Source organism: Schistocerca cancellata, chromosome 6 (assembly GCF_023864275.1).
Source record: "Schistocerca cancellata isolate TAMUIC-IGC-003103 chromosome 6, iqSchCanc2.1, whole genome shotgun sequence".
Lineage (NCBI taxonomy): Eukaryota > Metazoa > Arthropoda > Insecta > Orthoptera > Acrididae > Schistocerca > Schistocerca cancellata.
In genome coordinates, this window is record NC_064631.1 from 641560393 (window position 1) to 641578553 (window position 18161).

The 18161-nt window shown below is 39.4% G+C and overlaps 1 protein-coding gene across 3 annotated transcripts in view; it reads left to right on the plus strand.

Moving 5' to 3' along the window:
• Positions 1 to 18161, plus strand: part of LOC126191525 (synaptic vesicle glycoprotein 2C-like) — a 242118-nt gene that overhangs the window by 115263 nt on the left and 108694 nt on the right. For all 3 annotated transcript variants that reach the window (XR_007538365.1, XR_007538364.1, XM_049932424.1), the window contains exon 6: positions 17979 to 18150. Coding sequence is in view for 1 of the 3 variants with exons in the window: in XM_049932424.1 (XP_049788381.1) it covers positions 17979 to 18150 (172 nt within the window). In the remaining 2 variants the exon portion in view is untranslated. The remainder of the gene's footprint in view (positions 1 to 17978; positions 18151 to 18161) is intronic.

The window sequence follows — 18161 nt, forward strand, 5'->3', positions numbered from 1 at the left end:
GCCAAGATAGATACGAAGCCCACACCTACTACAGTAGTACAAGTTTATATGCCAACTAGCTCTGCAGATGACGAAGAAATTGAAGAAATGTATGATGAAATAAAAGAAATTATTCAGATAGTGAAGGGAGACGAAAATTTATAGTCATGGGTGACTGGAATTCGAGTGTAGGAAAAGGGAGAGAAGGAAACATAGTAGGTGAATATGGATTGGGGCTAAGAAATGAAAGAGGAAGCCGCCTGGTAGAATTTTGCACAGAGCACAACTTAATCATAGCTAACACTTGGTTTAAGAATCACGATAGAAGGTTGTATACATGGAAGAACCCTGGAGATACTAGAAGGTATCAGATAGATTATATAATGGTAAGACAGAGATTTAGGAACCAGGTTTTAAATTGTAAGACATTTCCAGGGGCAGATGTGGACTCTGACCACAATCTATTGGTTATGACCTGTAGATTAAAACTGAAGAAACTGCAAAAAGGTGGGAATTTAAGGAGATGGGACCTGGATAAACTGAAAGAACCAGAGGTTGTACAGAGTTTCAGGGAGAGCATAAGGGAACAATTGACAGGAATGGGGGAAAGAAATACAGTAGAAGAAGAATGGGTAGCTTTGAGGGATGAAGTAGTGAAGGCAGCAGAGGATCAAGTAGGTAAAAAGACGTGGGCTAGTAGAAATCCTTGGGTAACAGAAGAAATATTGAATTTAATTGATGAAAGGAGAAAATATAAAAATGCAGTAAATGAAGCAGGCAAAAAGGAATACAAACGTCTCAAAAATGAAATCGACAGGAAGTGCAAAATGGCTAAGCAGGGATGGCTAGAGGACAAATGTAAGGATGTAGAGGCTTATGTCACTAGAGGTAAGATAGATACTGCCTACAGGAAAATTAAAGAGACCTTTGGAGATCAGGGAACCACTTGCATGAACATCAGGAGCTCAGATGGAAACCCAGTTCTAAGCAAAGAAGGGAAAGCAGAAAGGTGGAAGGAGTATATAAAGGGTCTATACAAGGGTGATGTACTTGAGGACAATATTATGGAAATGGAAGAGGATGTAGATGAAGATGAAATGGGAGATACGATACTGCGTGAAGAGTTTGACAGAGCACTGAAAGACCTGAGTCGAAACAAGGCCCCCGGAGTAGACAACATTCCATTGGAACTACTGACGGCCTTGGGAGAGCCAGTCCTGACAAAACTCTACCATCTGGTGAGCAAGATGTATGAAACAGGCGAGGTACCCTCAGACTTCAGGAAGAATATAATAATTCCAATCCCAAAGAAAGCGGGTGTTGACAGATGTGAAAATTACCAAACAATCAGTTTAATAAGCCACAGCTGCAAAATACTAGCACGAATTCTTTACAGATGAATGGAAAAACTAGTAGAAGCCGACCTCGGGGAAGATCAGTTTGGATTCCGTAGAAAAATGGGAACACGTGAGGCAATACTGACCTTACGACTTATCTTAGAAGAAAGATTAAGGAAAGGCAAACCTACGTTTCTAACATTTGTAGACTTGGAGAAGGCTTTTGACAATGTTGACTGGAATACTCTCTTTCAAATTCTAAAGGTGGCAGGGGTAAAATACAGGGAGCGAAAGGCTATTTACAATTCGTACAGAAACCAGATGGCAGTTATAAGAGTCGAGGGACATGAAAGAGAAGCAGTGGTTGGGAAGGGAGTAAGACAGGGTTGTAGCCTCTCCCCGATGTTATTCAATCTGTATATTGAGCAAGCAGTAAAGGAAACAAAAGAAAAATTCGGAGTAGGTATTAAAATCCATGGAGAAGAAATAAAAACTTTGAGGTTCGCCGATGACATTGTAATTCTGTCAGAGACAGCAAAGGACTTGGAAGAGCAGTTGAACGGAATGGATGGTGTCTTGAAAGGAGGATATAATATGAACATCAACAAAAGCAAAACGAGGATAATGGAATGTAGTCGAATTAAGTCGGGTGATGTTGAGGGTATTAGATTAGGAAATGAGACACTTAAAGTAGTAAAGGAGTTTTTCTATTTGGGGAGCAAAATAACTGATGATGGTCGAAGTAGAGAGTATATAAAATGTAGACTGGCAATGGCAAGGAAAGCGTTTCTGAAGAAGAGAAATTTGTTAACATCGAGTATAGATTTAAGTGTCAGGAAGTCATTTCTGAAAGTATTTGTATGGAGTGTAGCAATGTATGGAAGTGAAATATGGACGGTAAATAGTTTGGACAAGAAGAGAATAGAAGCTTTTGAAATGTGGTGCTACAGAAGAATGCTGAAGATTAGATGGGTAGATCACATAACTAATGAGGAAGTATTGAATAGGATTGGGGAGAAGAGAAGTTTGTGGCACAACTTGACCAGAAGAAGAGATCGGTTGGTAGGACATGTTCTGAGGCATCAAGGGATCACCAATTTAGTATTGGAGGGCAGTGTGGAGGGTAAAAATCGTAGGGGGAGACCAAGAGGTGAATACACTAAGCAGATTCAGAAGGATGTAGGTTGCAGTAGGTACTGGGAGATGAAGAAACTTGCACAGGATAGAGTAGCATGGAGAGCTGCATCAAACCAGTCTCAGGACTGAAGACCACAATAACAACAACAACATGAATATTCAATGTGTTTTTCGCCAGATGACATCATACAGTATCTTATATTTGTACTCCATCTTGGTGGACTGTCAGTTTTGTTTGTTTTTCTCTTTGTTTTGGTTACTTGTATGCAGCCATGAAAACACCTTTCCCTGCAGTTACTGTTAGGACCAGGTTCCCATCTCTTACCCCTATTCCCTTTCTTCTTAGATACTTTATAGTAACTAGAAATGCAAATTAAATTCTTTCAAACATAATATACACAGAATCATATGCATAGGAGAATATTAAAGTATATATCATTCAATTATATTTCTCTGCATTAATCCCTAATGTGTATAATGTGGTAACTACAGCATATACATCTGCAATTATCCATAACATGTACCTGTTTCAGTCACATTAATGTGACCACTGCCTATGTTTGATGTCAGTGTGCAATAACTACTCATAGATTGCAGGTGGCATTATTAGCAGTGGAGAGTATATAAAGCATGTTGAGGGGACGCAAAAAACAGTTCAGTCATTGCCGTAATGCAGAAACGGAACAATTTATCTGATGTTCAAAAGGACATGGCCACTGGCTTTTGGGCCAAGGGTGAAAGCATTTCTGAAATGGCTAAGTTTGTAAGCTGTTCACATTCTGCCATGGTTCAATTTGGCATAATGGCACTGCCCAAAACTGGCATTAAGGTAACTGTGGTACACCATGGGCTGTAGACGACAAGGGTGAATGACAGCTGTGGAGATGTGTACAGGGAAATACATGTGCAACTGTTGAGCAAATGACCACCCAGATGAATCAAGGGGTTACCAATAATGTGTCCTTGACAAACATTCTCCAACCATCACTAAGTGTGGACCTCCGCAGCACCTGGTTTGTGCACCCGTGCTGACTTCTATTAATCAGCAATGGAGGTTGCGATTAGCATACCAATACTGCAACTGGACATCAACTTAGTGACAGATGGTCATTTTCTGGTGAAAAGTGGCTGTTTGCATGTATGTTGTGAAACATCTGAAAGAAAACACCCAGCAATGGTTGTCAGAAGGGTCCATGCTGGAGGAGAGATATTGTGGTCTAGATAATGTTACTGTGTCATTCCCTGAGTGATCTCATCCTTCTGAAAGATACAATAGATCAACACAAGTATGTATCTATCCTTGGTGACCACATCCACCCCTACATGTAGTTTGTATTTCCTCAGCATGATTGTCATCTACCAGCAGGACAATGCAATATGGTTTGAAGAGCCATCAGGATGAGTTTCCCACATTCCCCTGGCCAACAAACTTCCTAGATTTAAACCCATTTGAGAATGTGTGTGACCACCTCGACCAGGCTGTTCACATCTTGTATCCGCAATCAAGAAACCCAGTGCAGCTGTCCATAGCATTGGAGTCAGCACGGCTCCCTTCCAGTCAGTAGCTACCAGAAAACTGCTGACTCTGTTCCTGCATGTCTCACAGAGGTCCGCACTGCAAAAGGTGGTTACTGAGGCATTTGACAGTGGCTGCATTTATGTGACTGGACAGTTAGCTACAGTAAATACCATTGTGTACATGCAAAAGCAAATTTGAGGTTAGTAATACTTCTTACCTCATTTTATTCATTTCTGCTGCATTCGTCAATTGGATTTTCTGCCTCTTGGTAATCTGGATCTTTATCAGAGTCATCAAACTTATGATCATTACTTAATAGCTATTCTAACATAGCAATACTTTTCACCTTCATCTTCCCTCTAAACTCAGCCTTCCTCCTAGAAGCCATTTTGTCACACATATGGTTATGAGGAAAGAACAAACTGTATTATTCTGCCATATGTAGAGATTTTTGAAAACTAACTCATGAATTTAACTCAGAATTTGAATACTACATCATATGCTGCGTAAGTCATTCTTGTCCAAAATGTGTTTTCAGCATGAGCCCCTCATCTGTCAGCAGTTCAAATGTAAAGCGAATAATGATACCCCTTACTGAAATGGTGACAAGAGATAGGAAGGGACGCTCAGTATATATTTCTGGTGGCCTCATTCATCATGTTGAAGAGTGGCCTAATTCAACATGTTGAAGAGTCTGCTATTGCACCTATGGAGGGAACTGGTTGCAACCAACTGCAGATTGTAGCACTGTGGCACTTGTTGAAACAAACAACACCTGTCATCAGGGCTCCAAGGTCATGCTTGGATCATCTCAACTACTTTTTGGCCATTGGTGGTGTTAACATGTGTATTGAAGTTGTTTGTTAATTAGATATTTTGTCTGCAAATCTATGTCTCTCCAACAACTGTAAATGGTTGAAAGTTTGACAGATCTGTCTGATCTTTTGTATAAACAGACGAATAAATTTAGAATTTTCTTAATAAAGTAGTATAAGAATTGTGAAATGAGTAAATAAAAATATTAACTCAGTTACTGTTATAAATAAAATAATAATTATAAAAGGAATTTTGCAGTTGTATTTTGTTTCATGCTGCAGTATGTTTAGTAACAAAAGTTGCTAGCAAACAAGAATAAGTTAATGTCTTCTCTGGTGTGCAATTGAATGTTAACATTTGATTAGCTCATTGTTATGTCTCATCATCATTACTGGATGCTTCCTGGGATCTTGAGTTATTACAAGAGGTGCTCCTTCCCATATATCTGCTGTCTTTGCCTGATCTTTATCATTATGTGGTCATGGCAATTATATTCCATCTGCAGACTATTTCTCTTTCTTCTAGCGGGTCACATGTATTATGTATTAAGTCTTCAACTGCAAGCTGCACCACATTTCCATTTAAAGGGTCTGTACTGGCGCTTTGCATTGGGTCTGCTAACATGATCATTAACATTTTGTGCTCTATCTGCAACATGAAGAGATGCTGAATATAATACTTGGTTCTTTCCCAGAGTTGTGACCTTTGTTCTTATGGCTGTACCTTTGTTCATTCAACGGAATTTGTGGATAGGTATTGCACTTTGCAACAAAGTACACCTACATGTAAAGACAAAGACTGAGATATGAAAATGAAGTTATCGGTCATATAACACATTTGAAAAGATGTCACCAGCACACTTGACTCTCCTTTGGCAGTGAGTAAGTCCAAAGTTAAAGAAGCCATATCAGTATGGACTACAGTGCTTAACACTAAATTTCTCTTGTAGCTAAAAGACTGACTGCCTCGTACTGTACACTACTTAAAAAGATGACTTTAGTGACAAACTGTTGTAATGATGTCATGTTTGTATTGATCACTACAGTGACACCAGTGCTGCAGGATGGCCACTCCTACCCTCAGAGTAGCATGTGTAGAAGGCTGTGGTGTTGGGATTTCCAGTAACTCAGTGAGAGCTGAGTCAAGAATGCTGGCTCAATGAAACATTCTTTATTATTCAACATTTTTAGTGTTGCAGGCCATTTGGTAGGAAGTAGCATGTCACACCCAAGGTTTACCTTAGCTGACAAAATATGTCAGACAATTTCTTAGTGTGTAAACTAGACAAAAAGTCTGCACAGCCCACTGTATGGGAGGAAATTCTGTATAGAGATAGAGTAATCCATGGAAGCTGTATGTCTGGGGAGCGATGTGGGTGTTGGAACATTGTCACCTGCTGTAATGTGGGGCCACTTACTCGATACTGGTCCTGCACCACAGATGAGCTCAGCCCATGGAATGGTTCTGCAGATGGCAATGCCCAGTCAGCTTCTTCTCTGTGCAGAGATATCAAATGGTATTGATTTGGACCTTGGGGGCTGACTATTTGTCGCATAGAGAAGAACATTATCTGTTCCAACAGTTGTAAAGCTCCACACATAATTGCCAGGTGAAAAAGAATGATTAGCATGGCAGACCAGAACTGAGTAGCAGATCCAGTCTACTCCTGCAAATAGGGACCATTTATGGAAATTATGAGTATTCAGAACACCAGACAAGATGGTGTACACACTTCCTTGTGCTACAAATGTAAGTACAAGCATAAATGAAACTTCTGCAACACCACATTTGGTGTCCTATGGCAGATGTGAATAATAGTAGAGCAGTGGAAAGAGAGTAGTTACTACAAAATAATAAAAAAAATTGGATAACTTGTGAAGATTTTGCTAAGAAGTTAGGTTGGTTGCCTGTGACAACAAACATCAACTACTTTGTATTCAAAAAATTTTCTATTTTGGTGGAGTGAACACAAGAAGAGCTATTTATTAGTAGTCAGGAAAGTAAAAGCCAATGATTGTGGTGAGTTATTAGTAAAATATAAAGAAGAGTGAAGATGGTGGTTCGTGAAACAGGAATTGCTGACAATAACAAAGTGAGAGCAGCTTGTTGTTTACAAGCAGCCATCCCTGCTTTGATTACTTGGGAAATCTACGCCATGAGACTATGAGACTTCCCTTCATGGTGCCAGTGCTAGACACCTCATGACTGTCACAGTCCAGCCCACAAATCCAGTGAGCTGTCAAAATGTCAAAAATCTTCAGTCCAGCCTGCTCTGCAAGTTTACTGTTTTTTTGAGTTAAAGTGTTATTGAAAGAATGTCCCTAGGACTATCTAGTGGGCTTACTGGAGTATTAATGTCACAGGAATTCACCTTGCATTGTGTCACCAGCTAATGATTTTGGGCATTCAGTTAGCAGGGCGGTGTGAGTGGAAAAACATTTGTTGTCGGTATATACAATCTGATTGCCTCTTTTCTTCGCTGTAGGTGTTTCATTTTGTGTAACTTTTTAGTTTGGATATGAGCAAAATTTTTAACTCAGCTGAAGAAGCCTTGAAATTGCTATTAGACAGCAATTTTGAGATTAGAAGTGAAAATGAATTGGAGAATGATTCAGTACCATGCCCAAGTGCTTTGGCACAACAATCACCTTCTGCAGGCCATTCGATGGCTTCAGATATACTGATGCCTTCAGGTACATCGGGTGTTTTCTGGCCGTTCAACAGAAGCAGACCCAGGAATATCTGATGACTCATGAGAAGGCAAGGAGAACAATGAAGAAGGAACCACGCCTTTGCACATAAAACAGAAACTGGTATGGACAAGTAATAATCTAACGCCACAAAAACACCAGTTTTTTCCACAGATTCTGAACTGCAAAGCATAGTTGATATAAGAAGTTTCTCTAGCTCATTTTCCCTGTTTGTAAGTGAAGAAATTGTCTCTCACACATGTCACAAGGCAAGTAGATTTTTATTCAACCTTCTGGACACCTGACAGACAGAACAAAGAAAGAGTGGATGGCCATGACACCAAATGAATTCTTTATTTTTGTATCTATGTGTCAAATTTTGATAAGCGTACAAAGATTGCCTTTACTGGAGTACTGGTCAGAACATCCACTAGTGGAAACTCTGATTTTTTCATTATTTCTTTCACAAGATAGATATTTGACTATCGTATGATTTTTACACTTCAATTATAATACTGTAAACACAACAGACTGCTTGTTCAAACTTCAGCCTATTTTGGATCATTTTCGTATTGTTTTCAGGAAACATTTATATTCATTTGAAAACCTTTGCATGGATGAATCACTCCTTTTGTCTAAAGGGGGACGAAAAATAAAACAATATATCCCAGCAAAGTAAAATCATTTTGAAATAAAAATGTTTTTGATTTGTGATGTTCAAACAACTTATATTTTGGAATTCATTTTTTACTGTGGAAGTGACATAGATGCCACAAAACAGAATTTCAGGGTCTCTGGAGATGTCATCACTACACTAATTGAGCCATATTTGCAGAAGCAGCATACAATGTTTTGATATAATTGGTACACAAGCGCAGCACTCTTCTGTTGGCTGTATGAGTGGGCAACTACTGTGTGGTGCAGTATGGCCCAACAGGTAAGTCATGCCCAAACTGGCAGAGAAATTGCAAAAGGGAGAACTGATATTCAGGTCTGTTCGAGGCTAATGTTGCCAATGAAATGATGTGATAGAAGGGATGTCTAGGTGCTGTCAACTTCTCATTCATCAGATACGCAAGAGATGACTACACAACAGGTGCAAAACATATGTAACTTTCCACCTTTTGTTGTTTATAACAAATCAATGGGAAGTGCTGATCAGAGCTATACGGTAATGAAAAGTGTGGAAAGTGTCAGGAAGTGCACCAAATGGTACCAAAAAATTTTCTTCCACCTAATAGACATGTCATTGTTCAATGCATTTTGTCTGTACAAAAACTCACCTGGTAAGGTGCCACATGTGAATTTTCAGTTAGGTTTGATTCAGGAAATATTGAAAAAATACAAGGTCAACAAAAGGAGTACAAGTGGGGATGACAGCTGAATTGGCATCCTGCAAAGGCTGACTGCTTGACTTCATCTTCCAGATCAACTGCCAAAGTATGTGACGTGTGTTGTCTGTAAGAAAAAAAAAAAATAACGAATGAAAGCAGACAAGAATTTTCTGTAAAGCCTGCAAGCAGACACTGTGAATATCCCAGTTTTGCTATGCATCATGAAGTGAAAAACATATTCCCTGGCACTGATACATGTATCTAAATATTATGCCTGTATTTTGGTATGAAACCCAACATAAGCAGCAGAAACTGTGTTCCCAAATAATACATAATTATACAAACAATGTGTGTAAAATCATTGCAGAAACTGAGTTTGTTTCTACCGTGCTGATACATGAATGATGTTAATATATCTATTGATTGTTTCAAATGAAAAAAAAGAAAGTTAAGTTAATTTCTGCAAGTGGCGAGATTTCTTATCCAGAGTTTTGTACAATATGAAAAATGTGTTACCTGACACGGATAATGAAGCCAGTGTAAGTAGCATTTTTTAATCCTTCTAATGTGCCAATGTCAACTTGGAGGGGGGGGGGGGGGGGGGGTAACCTTTGCATTTGCATCCCATTATAAATGAGTGCTTACAATGGTGAACATGGAATATAATATAGATATAAATGTCACCAACATAAAATACCAAACAACTAGAAGATAGTTAATATGTTAGCAATTATGGTGGTCGTAACTGGAAAAAACTAATTGGGCTTCATGTGGCTGCAAACTAGCCATTCAGGGGGGATCAAGTGGTCAGCTATGCCTCCCATCCACAGTGTTGCCCATTCGCCCTCGGTGCCCAATGTTAAAGGGTTAAATTAACAAATGAGTTAAGAGATGATTTAAGCAAAAAACAGACAGTAATACAAATTAGTTGAGCAAAAAAATTTATGATCTCAAAACAGAATGTTTTGCTAGCATAGAAAATACAGTGGTCAATTTAGAAATGCAGGAAAAAAATTTGTACTCCATATCAGAGAATTGAGGCAAAAGAAACAAGAAAAAATTGATAGAATTTTAGACTTACAAAACTCTTTAAAACCATATAAATGGGAGGCTAGAAAGGAAAGTGGGAAACAATGTGATTTAGTGAGGAATGAAGTACAGGAAAAGTTTCTAGAATTTAACAATACTTTAGTAAAAATAGCGAAATCAATGACTTCAGCTCCAGAATGTGCATCATCAGGTGAAAGACAAGCAAAAATGCCTAGAGGCTTTAGGGATTGGGGAGGAAACTAGTTAGGAGGAAAAGTAAAACTATAGTTGATCAGAGATATCACAAATGAGATTTAACATTCTCTTAACTTATCTCATTCAGTGGAAGATGTTTCAAAGGAAATTGGAAGATCATGTAAAACATTCAGCTCTGGCAGGCAAACTTCTTGGGCTCAGTTTATTCCAGAATTTCAAACAATTTTAAATGAACTGCCACACATTTCTACAGGGTTATCACCTACTTAAATTTTAGGTAAACCTTTTGCAGGAGAACCTCTTTTAAAATTGCTTTATTGGCCTATAGGTACCGTAATACAGCCAAATGGTATGCAAGAAATGGTGACAGACAATTTACTTAAGCAAGCAAATATCAAGGTGCACAATTTTAATAAAAATGGTAGTATATCTAAACTAAAGTTTGGGATTAATAAAGAAAACAAGTAATATTTTTGTGATTTATGGTGGCCCTTATAAAATAGTTGGAATTTCACACCCTAAGGCTGTGTTCCCAATGGATCCAGTGACCAGCAAAAAAAAAGGCATGTTTAATAAAGAAATGATTAAGAAATTCATTGAATCCTCAGGGAGACCATGGTCCTAAGTAGCCTGTGCATTGTGACGTACACAAGGTGCCCAGTTAATCAGTGTGATACTTCTTTTCTGTTTTCCCTGCATTGTTTCTTCATTCCCTTATTGCTCTATTATCTGAAAATAACTATACTTATACTGTCCCATATTATTACTTAAAATAATTAGTGAAGAGATGTATATAAAAAAGTACTGTAAATGCATGTTGAATGAAAAATGGTGAAGAACTTTAATGAAATATAAATATATTGTTTATCTGTGGTCATTAGGTAGCACATAATATTCTACATTAAAGGGAGAATAAGGAAACTGAATTTTATCAATAGGGACTAGCTACAAAAGTACAATATCAATACAATGTCTCAACAGATGTATATGACACCAAATTTTGTCGTCTTTGTATGGGGATCTTTTTCTTTTAAATTTTATATGATGTGCATATATGGGGTAGATTTTATATGTGTTTTATAGGGTAGGTGGTAAACAGAAGAAATAAAAGACTTCAGACTTGGAATCTTGATGCCCGAATACATAATATCCATTCATACACACAAATGCACTAACAGATACAAAGAAGAAGGCACTTATTGTACTGAAGTAACTTCCGATGTTAGCTATGTCATTGTTGATAGGAGGGGGGGGGAAGGGGGGGGGCTACTAGGAAAGTAATTCAGCCCCTTAAAAGGAACTGAATGAGATACTAACATCTTAAAAGCAAAGAGAACAGCAAATTGAGCAACAGGAGTAAAGTGGTATGAAATTACTGTGAAGCAAGTCCATTGTTAAGAAGGTAACAAGAATGCCTAAAAGGAGAGGAACTGTGTGAGGCTATTGGTAGGAAGATTGTGAAATATAAATAAAAAATAATAATAATTTAAGGATAGTGTTTCACAGGAGGGTATGAGTTAAAGTAAAAAATGCAGGCAGACCAAATGCTTCATGGAGTAATATTAAGGGCAGTGAAATATAAATATGGAGATTAGGTCATAAATAGCCTAGATGGACTCATAACTGAGATGGCCTGGATTATTCAAGGTGAACCTAGACAAGGGATGCCCTTGAGCACTTTTGTTTTGTAAGTTTAGATGAACTCATGGGTGAGATGACCTACATGTAGTTAAGGTGGACTCATGGTTGAGATGACCTTTACTCCTGTAGAGAGTAGATTAGATTTTATATAGAGCACTGACCCATTAGCTCTTATGAATAATGAAGGAGTATCTTCCTCTCAGTGTGAAGGTAATTTATTGGTTCTTATAAGAAATTAAGATCAGTATTCTAAAAGCGTCCTCCAAATGGGAAAGCAGCATGGATCACAGTGATTATTTTTGCAGGAGAATAACAAAAGAGTTATAGATTATGGTGTAAAGGTATAAGTGAAACAGGTCATACAAGATCTGAAATTGTGTAGATTATGGTTCCTTATGCAGGCAGATGAAAAGAAATATTAAAGAAAGATGCACAAAAATAGTAAAAGTAAACTATAAAGGCATAATGAAGTTTCTATTTCCTCTTGTTATCGAAAGAATGTAATTACGTGAGTAGTATCAAAAGACGTATACAGTGTCACACTAAGTCTCAGTAATAAAATATTAAAAATGCATAAGTTAAGAAACAAGCAATGCAGAGGCTCATTGTAAATGAATAATTCCAACATCTTTTGCCTCCTTGGTGGGGTATGTAGTGTCACAGGCTATTTTGTTGGAAAAAGTGTGCCATACACAAGGTTTAACTTAGCTGACAAAATATGTTGGAAGATTTCTTAATGTTTCAGTTAGAAAAAGAGACTGGAGAGCCCACTGTGTGGGAAATGTGAGAAATTCAGAGCAGAGATGGAGTAATCCATGGGAGCCGTATAATGTGTCACACTAGGTCTCAATAATAAAATATTAAAAAGGCATAAGTTAAGCAAGAAGCAATGCAGGGTCAATGTAAATGAATAATTCCAACATTTATTGCCTCTGTGGTGGGATATGTAGTGTCACAGGCTATTTTGTTGAAAACAATGTGTCACACTCAAGATTTAACTTAGCCAACAAAATATGTTGGAAGATTTCTTAATATTTCAGTTAGCCCCATTGTGTGGGAAATTCTGTGCAGAGATGGAGTAATCCATGGGAGCTATATGTCTGGGGAGTGGCACAGGATTTGGAATGGCACCACCTGCTGTGATGTGGGGCTGCTTACTCCATGCTGGTACTATGCCAAAGATAAGTTCAGCCCATGGAATAACGCCATGGACAACAGCGAGAAACAGGCTTCTTCTCTGCGCAGAGATATCAAATGATATTGATTTGGACCTTGGGTGATAATCTGCCACATAGAGAACATTATCCACTCAGGCAGTTGTGTTACTAATCTGGTGTTATACAAGATGTTGATTGGAAATGTTGTTTATGGTGTTGAAGAACATGTAACATTAGTTGGAGAACAGCCTCTCTAACAACTCCATGCATAACTGCCAGGCGAAGAAAAACAACTAGCATGGCAGACTAGAACCAAGTAGTGGGTCCAGTACACTACTTCAAATGCGAGACCCAATGTTTAAGGAAATTGTGAGTATTGAAAACAACTGACGAGATGGTGTAGCACTTGTATGTGTCACAAATGTTAAGTACAAGCATCAGCCAGTCCATGGTGACACTGCAGTTTTTAATACAGTAGGTTGACAGATGTGGCCCAGATGCTGACTGTGAATTGTGGCAGTAAGAGGGTTTGCTGAGACAGGGAATTGCTAAGATAGTGTAACAGCGGCTGGTGACAACAGTGGCCTTGGTGAGGTGTCGGCTGCATGACACAGTGAGCTTACTGCTGGACTAGCATACTCTGCCCGTGGCCCAAGTCAGCTGCCAGGGGTGAGCACAAGCCATATGTCAATCCCAGAACTCTTGAAGGCTGGCTGGCCAGTCAGAAAGTGGCACCCAATGAGAGGCCTCAAATCATCAGGGCTAGCTGACAGCTCTCAGGTTAACGGCTATCCTAGTACATGGTGCTGTTTGGGGAAGCTACTGATGACTGGCATGGAGGCTGCACCAGACAAATGCATGGCACCAGTGCATTGAAGTTACTAACTGAACTGGGGCATATATACCTGGCCTGGCTTGGAGTATTGTGACAGGGGATCGGTTCCCCTAATGTAGTCAGCTGTGAAATGTTGCTTTACACTACAGTATGTAGCAATCTAGCCCACCACTACAGCAGATTGCTGTGTTGCAAAACACTGTGCCAGAGCACTTTTGCATTGGCCAACTGCAAAATTAATGTAGGTGGCTGGCCAGTGTACCCTGTGGGTGGCTGCTGTGGCTTACCCGAGACTAATGCTGCAACTGTGTTTATATTAGCATGGGAGAAATACATTAATCTTAAAAATTTAGAGCACCTTGTACATTATCTAACATTTTACAATTATGTTTTAAATTTAAAAAAAAATGTTGTTGTATACTACATAACGTGTATGTAGGGAAATAGCAGAAAGGTCGGGGAAGAAGGCCAGTGTTCACTCTGTCTGCTTGCCGGGGGGTCTCATCCGAGATGTGGAGGAGGCCCTGCTGGCGGCGATAGAGAGCACTGGGTGCACCTGACTGCAAATTGTCAAATTGTTGCTCATATCAGCACCAGTGACTCCTGCCGTCTGGGATCAGAGGTCATCCTCAGTTCGTACAGGCGGTTGGTGGAATTGGTGAAGGCGGAAAGCCTTGCTCGCAGGGTGGGAATGTGAGCTAACTATTTGTAGTATCGTTCCCAGAACCGATCACGGTCCTCTGGTTTGGAGCCAAGTAGGAGGCTTAAACCAGAGGCTCAGATGATTCTGTGGAGATCTGGGGTGCAAATTTCTCGACCTCCGCTATCGGGTGGAGAAATGTAGGGTCCCCCTGAATAGGTCAGGCGTGGACTACATGCTGGAAGCGGCTACAAGGGTAGCGGAGTACGTGTGGAGTGCACATGTGGGTTTTTTAGGTTAGAGAATTCCCTCCCTAGGCCCAACAAGACACCTCCTGAGACGCGGCAAGGTGGGAGTAGGCAAAATACAACAGGGAATAACAATATTAATGTGCTAATAGTAAACTGCAGGAGCATGTATAGAAAGGTCCCAGAACTGCTCTCATTAATAAACGGTCACAATGCCCATATAGTACTAGGAAAGTTGGCTGAAACCAGATGTAGACAGTAATGAAATCCTGAACTCAGATTGGAATATATACCGCAGAGACAGGCTGGACAGTGAAGGGGGAGGCGTGTTTATAGCGATAAGAAGTGCAATAGTATCGAAGGAAATTGACGGAGATTCGAAATGTGAAATAATTTGGGTGAAGGTCACGGTTAAAGCAGGCTCAGACATGGTAATTGGATGTCTCTATAGGCCCCCTGGTTCAGCAGCTGTTGTGGCTGAGCACCTGAAGGATAATTTGGAAAATATTTTGAGTAGATTTCCCCACCATGTTATAGTTCTTGATGGAGATTTTAATTTGCCAGATATAGACTGGGAGACTCAAACGTTCATAACGGGTGGCAGGGACAAAGAACCCAGTGAAACTTTTTTATGTGCTTTATCTGAAAACTACTTTGAGCAGTTAAACAGACAAGCGACTCGTGGCAATAACATATTAGACCTTCTGGTGACGAACAGACCCGAACTATTTGAAACAGTTAACGCAGAACAGGGAATCAACGATCATAAAGCGGTTACTGCATCGATGATTTCTCTCATAAATAGAAATATTAAAAAAGGTAGGAAGATTTTTCTCTTTAGCAAAAGTGACAAAAAGCAGATTTCAGAGTACCTGATGGCTCAACACAAAAGTTTTGTGTCAAGTACGGATAGTGTTGAGGATCAGTTCAAAACCATCGTACAATATGCATTAGATGAGTATGTGCCAAGCAAGATAATAAGAGATGGAAAAGAGCCACCGTGGTACAACAACCGAGTTAGAAAACTGCTGCGGAAGCAAAGGGAACTTCACAGCAAAAAATAAACATAGCCAAAGCCTTGCAGACAAACAAAAATTACGCGAAGCGAAATGTAGCGTGAGGAGGGCTATGTGAGAGGGGTTCAATGAATTCGAAAGTAAAGTTCTTTGTACTGACTTGGCAGAAAATCCTAAGAAATTTTGGTCTTATGTCAAAGCGGTAGGTGGATCAAAACAAATGTCCAGACACTCTGTGACCAAAATGGTACTGAAACAGAGGATGACAGACTAAAGGCCGAAATACTAAATGTCTTTTTCCAAAGCTGTTTCACAGAGGAAGACTGCAGTGTAGTTCCTTCTCTAGATTGTCGCGCAGATGACAAAATGGTAGATATGGAAATAGCTGACAGAGGGATACAGAAACAATTAAAATCACTCAAAAGAGGAAAGGACGCTGGACCTGATGGGATACCAGTTCGATTTTACACAGAGTACGTGAAGGAACTCGCCCCCCATCTTGCAGCGGTGTACCGTAGGTCTCTAGAAGAGCGTAGCATTCCAAAGGATTGGAAAAGGGCACAGGTCATCCTCGTTTTCAAGAAGGGATGTCGAACAGATGTGCAGAACTATAGACCTATATCTCTAATGTCGATCAGGTGTAGAATTTTGGAACACGTATTATGTTCGAGTATAATGACTTTTCTGGAGACTAGAAATCTACTTTGTAGGAATCAGCATGGGTTTCGAAAAAGACGGTCATGTGAAACCCAGCTTGCACTATTCATCCACGAGACTCAGAGGGCCATAGACACGGGTTCGCAGGTAGATGCTGTGTTTCTTGACTTCCGCAAGGCATTCGATACAGTTCCCCACAGTCGTTTAATGAACAAAGTAAGAGCATATGGACTATCAGACCAATTGTGTGATTGGATTGAAGAGTTCCTAGATAACAGAACGCAGCATGTCATTCTCAATGGAGAGAAGTCTTCCGAAGTAAGAGTGATTTCAGGTGTGCTGCAGGGGAGTGTCTTAGGACCGTTGCTATTCACAATACACATAAATGACCTTGTGGATGACATCGGAAGTTCACTGAGGCTTTTTGCAGATGATGCTGTGGTGTATCGAGAGGTTGTAACAATGGAAAATTGTACTGAAATGCAGGAGGATCTGCAGCGAATTGACGCATGGTGCAGGGAATGGCAATTGAATCTCAATGTAGACAAGTGTAATGCGCTGCGAATACATAGGAATATAGATCCCTTATCATTTAGCTACAAAATAGCAGGTCAGCAATTGGAAGCAGTTAATTCCATAAATTATCTGGGAGTACGCATTAGGAGTGATTTAAAATGGAATGATCATATAAAGTTGATCGTCGTTAAAACAGATGCCAGACTGAGATTCATTGGAAGAATCCTAAGGAAATGCAATCCAAAAACAAAGGAAGTAGGTTACAGTAAGCTTGTTTGCCCACTGCTTGAATACTGCTCAGCAGTGTGGAATCCGTACCAGTTAGGGTCGATAGGAGAGATAGAGAAGATCCAATGAAGAGCAGCGTGCTTCATTACTGGATCATTTAGTAATCGCGAAAGCATTACGGAGATGACAGATAAACTCCAGTGGAAGACTCTGCAGGAGAGACGCTCAGTAGCTTGGTACAGGCTTTTGTTAAAGTTTCGAGAACATACCTTCATCGAAGAGTCAAGCAGTATATTGCTCCCTCCTACGTATATCTTGCAAAGAGACCATAAGGATAAAATCAGAGAGATTAGAGCCCACACAGAGGCATACCGACAATCCTTCTTTCCATGAACAATATGAGACTGGAATAGAAGGGAGAACAGATAGAGGTACTCAAGGTAACCTCCGCCACACACCGTCAGGTGGCTTGCGGAGTATGGATGTAGATGTAGATGTAGATATGTTCAAAAATATTAACTAAGCTATAATGGATTATAATGGTATTGTACACAGTCTAAAACACAGAATTCGAATTAAAATAAAATAGAGGTTTAAAACTGGGGAAACAACATCTGTCTCATTTGACAGCCATGGCTGTAAGAGCAAACAAGGATGATAACAACACTTCTTCTCTTTGTGATGAAATGTTTGTTATCTTTTCTCCATGTTTCTTCCTTTAATTTTATTCTGGCTGTAAACCTAACTAAAATATTTTCTGTTAGTTTCAGATTTTGCTTCTTATGATCTGTGTGGTTTTCATCAGTTATTAGTTGATATTTCTCTCCTGATGGCAAATGACAATCACTATTGGAAAGAATTTTTATTACTTCCCACTTGCATTTAAATGCCATTTGTTCCTTTTCATTTCAGCTTTTGATTTTGTTAATGATAAAAACTATTTCTCTCCAAAGGTTTTCAGTGGAAGCTTTTAATATTTTCAGCTCAAATACAATACGTCTCTGGGTGCCACAGATGTTTGCATCGGCAGAAGAATACAAAGAGCACCAAAAATATACAAACAAAACTGATGAAATTGCATCGGTCTGTGAAATGATATCATTTACTGGAGTTTCCAACTATTCCACAGCTACCAATGAAGAGTCATGTGGAGTGGTAACGTTCAT